This window comes from Arvicanthis niloticus, chromosome 7, assembly GCF_011762505.2.
Source record: "Arvicanthis niloticus isolate mArvNil1 chromosome 7, mArvNil1.pat.X, whole genome shotgun sequence".
Taxonomy (NCBI): Eukaryota; Metazoa; Chordata; class Mammalia; order Rodentia; family Muridae; genus Arvicanthis; species Arvicanthis niloticus.
The window spans coordinates 38,892,363-38,904,902 of NC_047664.1; the positions used below are offsets into that span (position 1 = coordinate 38,892,363).

Genomic DNA, 12,540 nt, shown 5'->3' on the forward strand with positions numbered 1-12,540 from the left:
TGTTGGCACTGGGACATCATGGGACAGAGGCTGGTATGTGTCAATTGGCCAAGTCATTCTAAAAACATGGCTGTTGATGCAGCCTTGTGGTGAAAATTCATAGGTGAGAGATACTTCAAGTCTGTACCCTGGTCCTAACTACATGCCTTGCCTCAACAATTCCCTGTGCCAGATTTTCTGATCTTTCTTATTCCAGATTGGTCAATTAGTCAACTTTTGCCTATTGGTCCAAAGTTTTCTAGTCTTGGTTTTCCTATCCATACAATATAGATGGCCAAGTAAATCAACCAAAGTTTTATCCCATGGATTTATCTTCAGCATGTCTCCTGAACTAGAGTATGGCATACCTGCAGTCCATTTTTGGCTTTTTGCACACACAGACAGTACATTATAAGCCAAGCCACGCAGCTCTGAAATAGTGGCTCAGGTTGTGTCTACTGGCCTGCTTGTACCTGAACCAAATAAACCACTTCCAGCATACAACGTATTGCTGCAGACCCTCTTACTGATGCTCTGACAGAACTAGACAATGTTTCACAGTTTGAGATTCAAGGATGCTTGATGTGCTCAGAGTCTCAAGCTCCATTTCCATCAAGAGCTAGTAGCATGGCATGTGGCATTTGTAATTTTAATTTTTTCTAACTCCTTTTTTTGTTGTTGTTGTTGTTTTTTTGTTTTTTGAGACAGGGTTTCTCTGTGTAGTCCTGGCTGTCCTGGAACTCACTCTGTAGCCCAGGCTGGCCTTGAACTCAGAAATCTCCCTGCCTCTGCCTCCCAAGTGCTGGGATTAAAGGCATGGGCCACCACTGCCTGGCAAAACTCCTATTTTTAATGATGGTTCTTAAATGCTTTAACCTTCCTAGTAACAACCCACCACCCACCAGAGATAGTAAAAAAGAAAGAATACGGGATGGGGAAGTGGACTTGTTTAGAAAGGTTCTTTGGAGCAACTCCTGTCTGTGTGTCTGGAAATCAGCAGTTCAGTTCACAGGTCAGCATCGGCAGCTCAGTCCACTCACAAACACTTCACTGGATACACACCAGCAGTCTAGTTCGGTAGAGTCAGGTTAGCAACAGTGGTGACATAACCTAGCAGAGACAACCAGGCCTCAGCCTCTTGATAGGAGGGACTAGTAGGAACACCAGGTGTCTAGGTGTGCATCTCTCAGGAAGTGAAGACTCAAGACCCACAAGCATCGCACAGCTAGGGGTTTCAGCAAGTCAAGCTCTGTCTCTGTCACTCTATGGAGTCCTATTTACACCGATCAAATATCACATGTCCTGCACGAGTCTTGACTCAGTATGTGTCTTACCTCAGTGTGTGTCTTGCCTCATACATCCAATCAGCCCGAGTCCTTGGAAGCTGCAATAAACTGCAGCACACCACCACAAGTTTTTTGATACATTTCTCTCTATGGCATCCCAACAAATGCAGCTCAATTATGCCAATGTAAGGCCGACCAATACATGTGCGTCGTTAGCAAAGAATCCTTCATCATGTGTCCTTTCACATGCTTGCTTTAGCAGAACATCTCTCTCCTGTGTCTGCTTCAGTGAAACATTCCTTCATGAGTCAGCCTTAGCCTTTCACACCTGCATCCACTTTAAGGAAACTTTCCTTCATATGTATGCCCCAGCAAAACACCATCCAACTGACTTTTGACTTTTGAAAGAACCCTTAAGTGTCCACTTCAGGCATTTTTAGTTTAATTTTAATTTTTTAAAAGATTTATGATTCTCTGATGCTGATGGAATAGCTTTGCTTCATATTCTTGGAGTGTGTATTATGATTCTCTTGTTAAGGCTCTAAAAGCCACGCATCTTTTTTTTCCCACATCTAATACCATCAGGTCTATTGGGATGGCAAAAGACACTAGCTGGCTGGGACACTTGATTCACTGCCTGAACCCCCATCTACTTTAGGCCCTACATGAAGCAGATGACTTTTGTATCTTTCACTGTATGGGATAGAACACATTCCCAAATGTGAGGTATATGTCTTTATTCCCTTCAAAGTTTTCTATCAGGTCTGTGCCTCTTTCTTATTGGTGGGAGGCATAAAATGCTATAAATACCCTACTATATCCCCTAAGGCTTCCAAATCATTTAGAGTTTTTCTCCCATCCATTGAACAGCAAGATCTCTAACAGACAATATTTGTGCTGTTGGACTGGCATGATGCCATTGAAACACTTCTGAACAGTCCTGGAGCAAGATGAAGGTTTATATCATCCATCCTAAGTGAACGTGAACTTCTTGACTTTCCTTGCTGGTTGTGATCCTGGAACTGACCCTGGAACCATGTGGCACAGTGCTAAATGTCGTCAGCAGAGGGTGCTGGAGGAACACTGCCAGAGGACAGACACCTCTCCTTTTATCAGCACACTACTCCAGTGTTGGGGGAGGAAGCTGCTCCCTATCTGCTTAGATCTTTTTAGAGTTCTCTTTATATACCTTGGTAGTTAAAATCCATCTAGTCAATAACAATTTAACGTTCCCTGTTCAAATCACTGCATGACTTCTGTCCCCTGAGGGAAGGAAAATACTCCCTTACCTGGTTCTGCTAGACCAGTTTTACAAAAAGAGCAAGAAGGGAAAAGAGACTCAAGAAAGAAAAACATTTAACTTATATTACAAAAGTACATATAAACTCTGAAGTTTCAGATTAAATGTGTGAATACATAAAAAATTAAGAAAAAGTAGAGTAATAAGACATAATTTTAGTTTCAGATGTCCCTAACACATTACAAAATAAACAAATATGCCCGGTTTGTTTATAAGACAGATGCCCCTGCACTGCTTTCAAGCAAAAGGACAGTAGGGCCTGGATTGTCAGCCATCCAGGCAACACAAAGAACATGAATTAGCTACATGGGAAAGGGCTTCTGGGCCATTTGTACATCTGGATGGCAAAACCTCCAGAAGCACACTTTTCGTACCATTTTGTTTTCGCCCTTTATCGTACTCGATAATTCACTCTATCTTCCATTTCAACTTACTCTGGTTCCCCCTTCCCAAAGTCTTCCTTCTACTTTATGAACACAAGATTAAACAGAAAACACTGTCTCAGTTTGGCTTTTTTAACTTAATATGGTCTCCAGTATCCTTACAAATGGCAGTTTCATTAAGGCTGAGTAAGACTCTATTGTGTACATATACATTTCCTTTACTCATCTGTTGATGGGTGCTCCCTCAACCTTAAGTTCTGATGGCCTAGAAATTTTGAATTCCCATGGGGAGTGTTCCTGCCAGGAGTGACAACAAAAGTCCATTGACTTGAAACCTCAAGATTTCCCCCTAGTCACTTTGGGCTTCTGAAACCCTTAAACTAACAGGCTAAGAAAGGAGTAAGATTATTGGGAGGGGTGACTGGACCAGATTACCAAGAGGAAACTGGATTGTTTCTCCATGATGGAGATAAGAAAGATTATATCTGGAATTCAGAAGATCCTTTTGGCATCTCTTGGTGTTACCATGTCCCGTGATTAAAGTCAATGGGAAACTTCAACAATCTAATCCAAACAGGATGAGAAAAGGCACAGACCCTTCAGGACGAAGGTATGGGTTACTCCTCTAGGAAAAGTGCCAAGACCTTGCTAAGGATGGAGGAAATACTGAGTGTGTAGTAGAAGGTAGTTTCAAATACCAGCTAAGGCCACATGAGCAGTTGAAGAAATGAGGACTATAAGTGACGTGTTCTGTCATATTTTAAGAATGTGTTAGTACAGATATTTGTGCTTTCTTTCTTCAATATCTTTATCATGTAATATCAATTAAAAGACTATCAGTGATTATCATATTTAAGTTCAAGATACTAAAAGGACATCCCTCAAGAAATATTACTGCCTATTCTAAAAATCTGTAATGTTTGTGGTTGTATGAGGGATTGTTATATCATATTAGGCATAATTATGAGCTGATTAAATATGTAATATGTTTGTGACTATACATGGGATGGTTATTATGCTAGGTATAATTATCTGGTTATTGTTTTCATTTAGAAATTAAGTGTGATATAAGGAGATATGACTGTGTGTCAGGTTGACAAGGGTGGACTTGTGGACTTGTGGTGGCTATTCTTTTTTTTTTTCTTCTTTTTTTTTTTTTTTTTTTTTTTGGTTTTTCGAGACAGGGTTTCTCTGTGTAGCCCTGGCTGTTCTGGAACTCACTCTGTAGACCAGGTTGGCCTCGAACTCAGGAATCGGCCTGCCTCTGCCTCCCAAGTGCTGGGATTAAAGGCGTGCGCCACCACCACCAGGCTGTGGTGGCTATTCTTAGCTGCCAACTTGACTACATCTAGAACTAACTAAAACCCAAGCAGCAGGGTACAACTGTGAGTTTTTTCTTAAGTAAGTCATTTGAAGTAGAAAGACCTACTTTTAAACTGGATTTTTTGTGTGTGTATGCAGTGGAAAGATCCACCTTTAATCTGGGCCACGCCTTCTGCTGCAGCCTGTATAAAAGACATACAGAAGGAAGCACCCAGGCAGTGATGCTGGGCACATTTAATCCCAGCACTTAGGAGGCAGATCTTTATGAGTTTAAGACTTGCCTGATCTACAGAGTGAGTTCCAGGACAGCTAGAGAAAATAAGAAGCTCTCTTTTTGCCTGTTTGCTCTCACTTGCAATCCCATTCACTGAACCTCCTTCTGTAGGATTTCAGTATATACAGAAGAACAGTTGAGAAAACAAGCCTCATGAACTGTACAGTTACTGGCCTCTTGGACCTTACATTGGCAGACAACCATTACTGGAGATGTGTGTGTGTGTGTGTGTGTGTGTGTGTGTGTGTGTGTGTTCAATCAGCTCAGTTCTTCTAGAGAACCCTAATACAATAATATTCTGATTGTATAACCTGGCTATTGTGAATAGATGTGTAGGTATCTGACTTTGATTTCATTAAATATATACCCAGACGTGTACAACTGTGTTGGGGGCCGACTTTTAGCAGAAAGCAGCTATCAGCTTTGCAGCCATCTTGAGCCATATACCCTGACAGGAGACTTGGATTACAATAGCCTACAACAGCTGAGCACACTTCGTAATCTTGGTTTAGATATCTTGGGTGTGTGAGATTAAAGGTGTGTGAGATTAAAGGTGTGTAACTTAGAAGTGTAGAGATCAGAGTTAGAGATAAGACCTAAGGGCATGATTATAGGTGTGACTTAGAGGCATGGCTTAGAAGTGAGACATATAAAAGGCAGAGACAGAACAGATCAGAGAATCAGACAGAAGAGACACTTTTAGGAGACACTTAGAGGAAGAGAGACTGAAGAATAAACAGGATAGAAACACATCCTGTCTGGTCTCCATTCTCCATTCAGTCCAGCCTCACTCTCTCTCTTTTGCTGAACCCGGACCCGAGGACCAGAGCAGCAGCTTGGACTGAGATACAGTGGCCGCCAAACGCAGGGCAGCCCGGGCCTCAACAATTTGCTCAGGCTTCAACACAACTGGATCATATGTATGTATTTATTTGGTTTTTGGAGACAGGATTTCTGTATAGCCCTGGCTGTCCTGAAATTCACTTTGTAAACCAGACTGGCCTTGAACTCATAACTCTTCTTACTTCTGGTCCCTGCCTCTGGCCCCTGAGTGCTAGAATTAAAGGCATTCACCACCACTACCAGTCCTATTTTCTTTTAAAGGGCTTCCATACTAATTTCCATGGTAGGTGCATTAATTTACATATCCATTAAACTGTGTTGTTTAAGGGTTCCTTTCCTCTACCCCTTCGTACCCTGAACAGAAAAAATTTAAAAAGAAACCCTGAAAACTTTTTTAAAGATTATTTTTAATGAGTGTTTTACTTGCATGTACTTGTGTGCACCACATGCATGCCTAGTGCCCAAGCAGGTGGTAAGCCTCCATATGGGTGCTGGGGTGCTGGGAATAGAACCCAGGTCCTTTGAAACAAGTACTCTTAACAACAGAGTCAGCTATCCAGTCCCAAATTTGTCTTACTGATAACAGACATTCTAACTGGGGTAAAATGGCATCTCAATATAGTTTTGATTTGTATTTTCTTGACAGTTAAAAACATTCATTTTCATGTATTTATTGGCTTTTCAGAATTCTGTTCAATTTATCTGTTCATTTTTTACTGGCTGATTTTTTTTCTTTTTAATTTCCTGAGTTTTAAAAATGTTTAGATGCTGCCGGGCGGTGGTGGCGCACGCCTTTAATCCCAGCACTTGGGAAGCAGAGGCAGGCGGATTTCTGAGTTCAAGGCCAGCTTGGTCTACAGAGTGAGTTCCAGTACAGCCAGGGCTACACAGAGAAACCCTATCTCAAAAAACAACAACAACAACAAAAAATGTTTAGATGCCAATGCTGTTAGATGAATAGCTCACAAGGATTTTCTCCCATTTTGTAGGCTGCCTCTTTACTACTTCACTACTTCTTCAAGATTCCCAAACTCCATTCTGTGTCACCTATCTCTTGATGATTTCTTGGACTACAGTCCTATTTAGAAAGTCCTTTTGCATATCTTTTTTTCTCTGTTTTCTTCTTTCAGGTGTTAACATTAATTTTAGTTTTCCCAGCACCAACTGAAGGTGCTGTCATTTCTCCGACATATTTTGGCATCTTTGTTGAAAATAGATGTTTGTAGTTCCATGGGTTTATTTCAGGGTCCTTAATTCTATGCCATTGTTGGTCTCTATCTGGTTTTGTGTCAATACCATGCTGTTTTTACTACTGCTTTGTGGTATAATTTGAGATCAAGTGTTTGTGATGCTGCTTTTTGCTCAGGATTGCTTTGACAACGTGAGGTCTTCTGTGTTTTTAGCAATCTAGTTCAAATTTTAGTTTAGCTGTCATTAATGCCATTGTACTTTTGTTTGAGATTGCATTGATTCTATAGATTGCTTTTGGTAATAGTCATTTTCCTCAGACCAGTCAATGAAAATATTTTTCTCCAGCTTCTAGTGTCAATTTCCTTTTGGTGCTACTCTTTTTCACTGGAAAAGGCTCTCACTTTGTTCAGGTTTATTTCTATGGCTGTCTGTCCATCCTTTTTTCTTTCCTTCCTTCCTTTTTGAGACAGGAATATGTCTATGTAGTTCTGGCTGTTCTGGAACTTGCTATATTGACCAAGCTAGCCTCAAACATCTTGTCTTTCAAGTGTTGGAATTAAAGGCATGCACCAACATACTCAGCCTGATTTTTTTCTTTTAATTTTTTAAAATTATTTTCCCATTTTCATGTGTGTAGTATACAAGTGTATGCATGTTTGCAAATATAGGCACACATGTGAATAGGTGCATGAACACATGGGTGCTCGTGCAAGTAGAGATTCCAAGTTGATGTAAGGAATCTTCCATCACCCTTCTACCTTATTCAATGAAGCAGGACCTCTCAATTTATTCAAATTGAAATGACTAGGAATAGTTAAGGTTTAACAGTTCAGATATACTTTGTATAGAAAATAGTCTTCAAAAGCATCAGAAGTCCACAGAATATGACATTTAAGGCTGTTTCAGTATTAAAAAATCATTTGACTAGAGACTCGTTGCTCCTAATTGGTTCAAAGAAGAAACCCTAGTTGGTTCAAAGAAGAAAATGAGCATCAATGGAGTTGCTCCAGTTGTAGTGAGATAGCCACTGGGCAAGAATTGCCTCAATTCATCTATGGACAAAAATACTGTCCAGGAAAAGGACACACTACTCAGAATAGTTGACTAATAACTGCCAAGACAGAGTAAACAGTCCTTAATAATTCTACTTTGCAAAGGCCTGTCAGATGTTCCTGGGCCACAAGGCTAAAGACTGATGCACCGTTTTGAGGAATGAGAAACTATCCAGGTAGTCTGTGGTCTCTACAAATTGGTTAAGTTTTAAAAGCTATGTTTTATGTTTCCTATTTTTTTTAAATATACTTAAATTCTCAGATTTGTGACAAGGTTGAAGACTAGTTATAGTCTCATAGTCAACACATGTTGATTAGCATTGAGAGAGATGATATATATTTGAAAGGATGGTTTTCAGATGGTAATACAAGCTAAAACCAGAACATAATTCAGGTATAGAATTATAGCTTCTTAAGTTAGGATAGATGGTAGAGTGCTTTATCCAAATTGACAAACATGATGGACTGGGTGTTAAGTGTATTTTATACTTTATAATTTGCACAATTTTAATGGTTGTGCTCAATTTATATCTGAAAGAAAAAAGCTTTTTAATTGGACAAAAAGGGGGAAATGTTGTGGGCTGCCCTGGTGCTGTTTGTATTCTAATGTTAATTCTGCTTCCTCAAGAGGGGCTGCTCTGATGAGTAGATCATGTTCTCACCTTCTTCCCATTTTAACTAGTCATTAAAGGCTAGAGCCTGTGATTGGGCAGTGGAAGGGAAAGGTGGGGCTGGGGATTTTGGAGAGTTGAGGAAAGAGTAAGAAAGGAAGAGAAAATGGAGGAAGAGGAAGCGGAAGGACGACGGAGCAGAACCACATGGCCCAAAGAAGCCACAAGTAAAAAGGATCTCATATCTGGGGAATAGACATGCAGCTTATAAATATTACAGTTGAGTTGTATGTTTTTGCACAGACTTATTGGGGTTGGAGATTTACTCCAACACAAAAAGATGGAAAATAGGGAATAGCAGAATATAATATATAAAGGGCAGTTTGAAGCCAGATGATACATAAAAATACATGGTAACATTTCTAGAAACAAACAACTTTCCAGAGACCAAGGACAAAGAATGACCTCAAGCCATAGCACCAAAAAAAAAAAAAAACCAAAGTGGCAATTAACTGAAAACAAAAGCAACATAAAGGTTACCATAAAAAAATCCCCATAAGGCTAAGGCCTGAATGAGGACAGTGACCTTGGGAACTAAAATCTAAAGGCTTGTAGGGCCATGAAAGTGATCTGAAGTAAGGATTTCATACGTAACTTTACACACAAAAATGTCTAATTACTCCTAATTAGAAGGAATACAATCATCATAGGTCTATTTTGTCATTTCATTTCTATTCTGTCCCTGATATTGCAAAATATTCCTACTAGATACTGGGAATAAAGAAGAGTTTCACATTAAATGGATTATAACAAACACTTTTTAGGGAATCAGTCTTTTAAGAATTCATGTTTGTAAAATATTTTTAATATAACATATATATCCCTAAACTCTAACTTAAAATAAAAGTTCTAATAAATGTGTGCTGGAATATTTTTATATAAAAACAAAGATAAAATAAACACACATACTGATTTTAAAAAAAAAATGCTTAATCTTAAGTATAACACAGCATCTAGTCAGCTAATAACCTTAAAAACTCCCTTGACCCCAGTAAATCTTTTAACAGTATTACTGAATATAATGCCAAAAAGTTTACAGATAAACCCAACTCTGAATATAAAGGGAGTTAAGGTTAAAAAAAAAAAGCTATAAGCACAAAAGCTTCTAATACCATGGCTTAAAGAACAAAGTATATATTTATTTCTTTCATGTTCTGAGATACAAGCTCTCAGTTGGTTGGTAAAGCTGCTTCATGAAGCATTTACAGGCCCAGAATCCTTCTGACACATTATTTCACCCCAGCCCCTATGATACTGTTATTTAGACTAGAATTGAAGAAAAATCATCCTGAGTTCCAACTGGTAATCCAACTTACAAGCAAGTTGATCATCTTCAAACATGCCTTGGAAGGGGCACTCACTATCTGAGTTCATATTTTGCTGACAGGGACCTGATGCAATGAAACTGAGCCATGCACAGACCTGTGTACCTCAGACAGGAAATCTGGATCCCTACAAATAGATAAGTAATCTCTGACAAAAAGGTATTTGAAGCAATATAAAATGCCTTTCATTATAAAAGCTGTAATAAGTCAGGTAGTGGTGACCTTTGAACAAGGAGAGGATTTTGAGAAAAATTGAGATTCTAGCAATGTAAGCAGCAATTTTCACTTAGGCTGGCTGGCCAGTGAATTCCCTGTATCTACTTGCCTCTACCTCCAAATCTAAGGTTACAAACACATGTAGCTGGCTTTTCCATCAAGTACAAGGGATTCAAACTGAGCTGCTTAAGCCTGTTGCCTCTTCCACTAAGCCATTTCTCCAGCCCCATGTACTATTGTCTCTTAACTGAAAAAAACTGTTTGTTAGCATTTGTGCTAATACTTGGTAATAAATACTCTCAATGATTTCATCTCAACATCCTAACTTAATATCACTTATAACTTACTTTGTATAAAAAGAAATATGTCACAAATTACTGGTGTTGCTGTTTTAAAGATAAACACACACACACACATACTTGTTACAAGTCTTTCAACTATACCTGAACCTGAGAATATATGCCACAACTTTTTACTATTATACCACACGTCATAAATCCATATAGACAAACCCATTCTTCTCTGATACCCAGAGTTTACACATTTTATGGCAGAACAGTGACAGAAACACTTCCCTTATGACTATATACAACAGCAACTACTATGTACAAATTCAATAATCTGTCAAGCAAGAGGCATTATAAAAGATCTCATTTCCTTTGAAGATACTAGAATACCTAAAACAAAACAAAACAAAAAAAGAGTGTGTTGTATTAAAACAACCAGATTAAAGGACTTTGAATTAAGTGAGCAATTTGGTCACAATGAACGGGGAAGGCAGGGAGGGAGCATATTGGAAACCACTTCTTTTGAAGGCAACAAAAATCCCTACAAAATATAAAGTTCTATGGAATAATTTTATAATATTCATTTCACTTAAGTCTTAGTCTTTAAAATAATTAATTCAAGACAATAAAAGGAAGGCTTGTAAAATTACTTACTCTTTGTACTCTCTCTCTCATTCCTAGAATCCATTAAATCACCTGAACGCATAGCAGACATAATCTTCTGAGCAACAGTGGAGAGGGGTGTCTCACAGAGATCAAAACCTACACATGCCTCATTATTTTCCATTTTCATAAAGTCCTAGATACAAGATAAGTACCCATATATTAATTTTAAGACTTTAAAAAGATTTATGTATACTATTTTTAAAGGGTATTAATAACTACAAGAAACCAGGTTTGATTATGTAACACAAATAGAATGGAAGAATGAGAAGTGAGACATGTTGATATAAGCTGAACTGGGAGGCTGAAGCAGGAGAAAAACAGTTCAAGCCTGCCTACGCAGAGCAAATTCAAGAACAGCCTAGGCAACTTAACAAGACCCAGTCTCAAATATTTTTAAAGCTAAAAAAAAAACAAAAAAAAAAACCAACCAAACAAAAAAAAAATGCTGGGGATAGAGCTCACTGGTAGAGAGAGCATTTGCTTGGTATGTGTAAGCACTAGGTTTGATTCAACTCTCTGGGTGGTAGTGGCACACGCCTTTGATCCCAGCACTTGGGAGGCAGGGGCAGGTGAATTTCTGAATTCAAGGCCAGCCTGGTCTACGGAGTGAGTTCCAGGACAGCCAGGGATATACAGAGAAACCCTGACTGCGGTGTGTGTGTGTGTGTGTGTGTGTGTAAATACTCCTCAGTTCTGAAAACTACCTATTACTAAACTTCAAGCATATGACTCTGACTATAAATATGGAAATTAAAACTGACTTGGGTCATCAAAGCAGACAACCTGCCATCTTGGCACTGACACACCCTACTGGTTCCCAAGCAGGTAAAGGTTTAGGTAGAATCTGGTTCACACATCTAAATTAACTGGCACCAATTTAAATTGATTTTGCTACCAGAAAAGCAGTTAGCCTTTTTCTCACATTATTTTCTTTCTAAAAATGACCATAAAGCTTTCTGAGATATGTCATTTTTAAGACTGGCATTCCATATAACAAAGGTAAAGAATATTCTTAGAGGTATTTACTACAGGTGATCTCTTATGGTATTTAGTATTTAACAGAAATATATCATAAAATGAGCATTTGATAACTGATAAGCAGTCTAATGTGGTGAGGCATGCTGACAATCCCAGCATAGTTAATGCAGGATCATGAATTCAGAGAAGCAAAGGCACACAGATCTTTTAAATTCAAGCCCAGTCTGGCTAGCCAGTGCTACAAAAGCACAGCACCTCCACTCTGAACAGTGGTGACAGGGGTTAACAACCAAACTGATGCAAACTAAATGCCCCCATCTTAAATGTGTGGGACCAAAGTGTTTTAGATATTTTAAATTTTGTACATATACAATTAGGTATCTTAGGGATAGAACCCAAGCTGAAATTGAAATTCATTTATATTTCAGACAAACTGAAGGTTGTTTTATAATTTAGCGTATCTGTTTTCTGACTCTGACCTGTTATGTAAGATTATATATAGAATTTTTCACTTATGGAATTATTCCAGTTACTTATAAAGTTTCAAATTTGGGACCATTTAAAAATTTCAGGTTAGGAAAGTTAAACTTAACACTGAATCTATTAAAATAAAAAGTTCCATTGATCTTAAATTTATAAACTTAGTACCACTGAGGCTGACAAGATGGGCTATTCATGGCTCCTAAGGCTAATGGCCTGATTTCCATTTCCAGAGCTCTCATGGTAAAAGGATAATACCTAACCACTCGTCCAAGTTCTTCTCTTA

General features: G+C 38.6%; 1 protein-coding gene across 2 annotated transcripts in view; it reads right to left on the reverse strand.

The window, feature by feature from the left end:
• The window catches only part of Poln (DNA polymerase nu), a 148,651-nt gene that overhangs the window by 119,156 nt on the left and 16,955 nt on the right, over window positions 1-12,540 (reverse strand). For both annotated transcript variants that reach the window (XR_013111794.1, XM_076938307.1), the window contains exon 3: window positions 10,785-10,929. Coding sequence is in view for 1 of the 2 variants with exons in the window: in XM_076938307.1 (XP_076794422.1) it covers window positions 10,785-10,923 (139 nt within the window). In the remaining variant the exon portion in view is untranslated. The remainder of the gene's footprint in view (window positions 1-10,784; window positions 10,930-12,540) is intronic.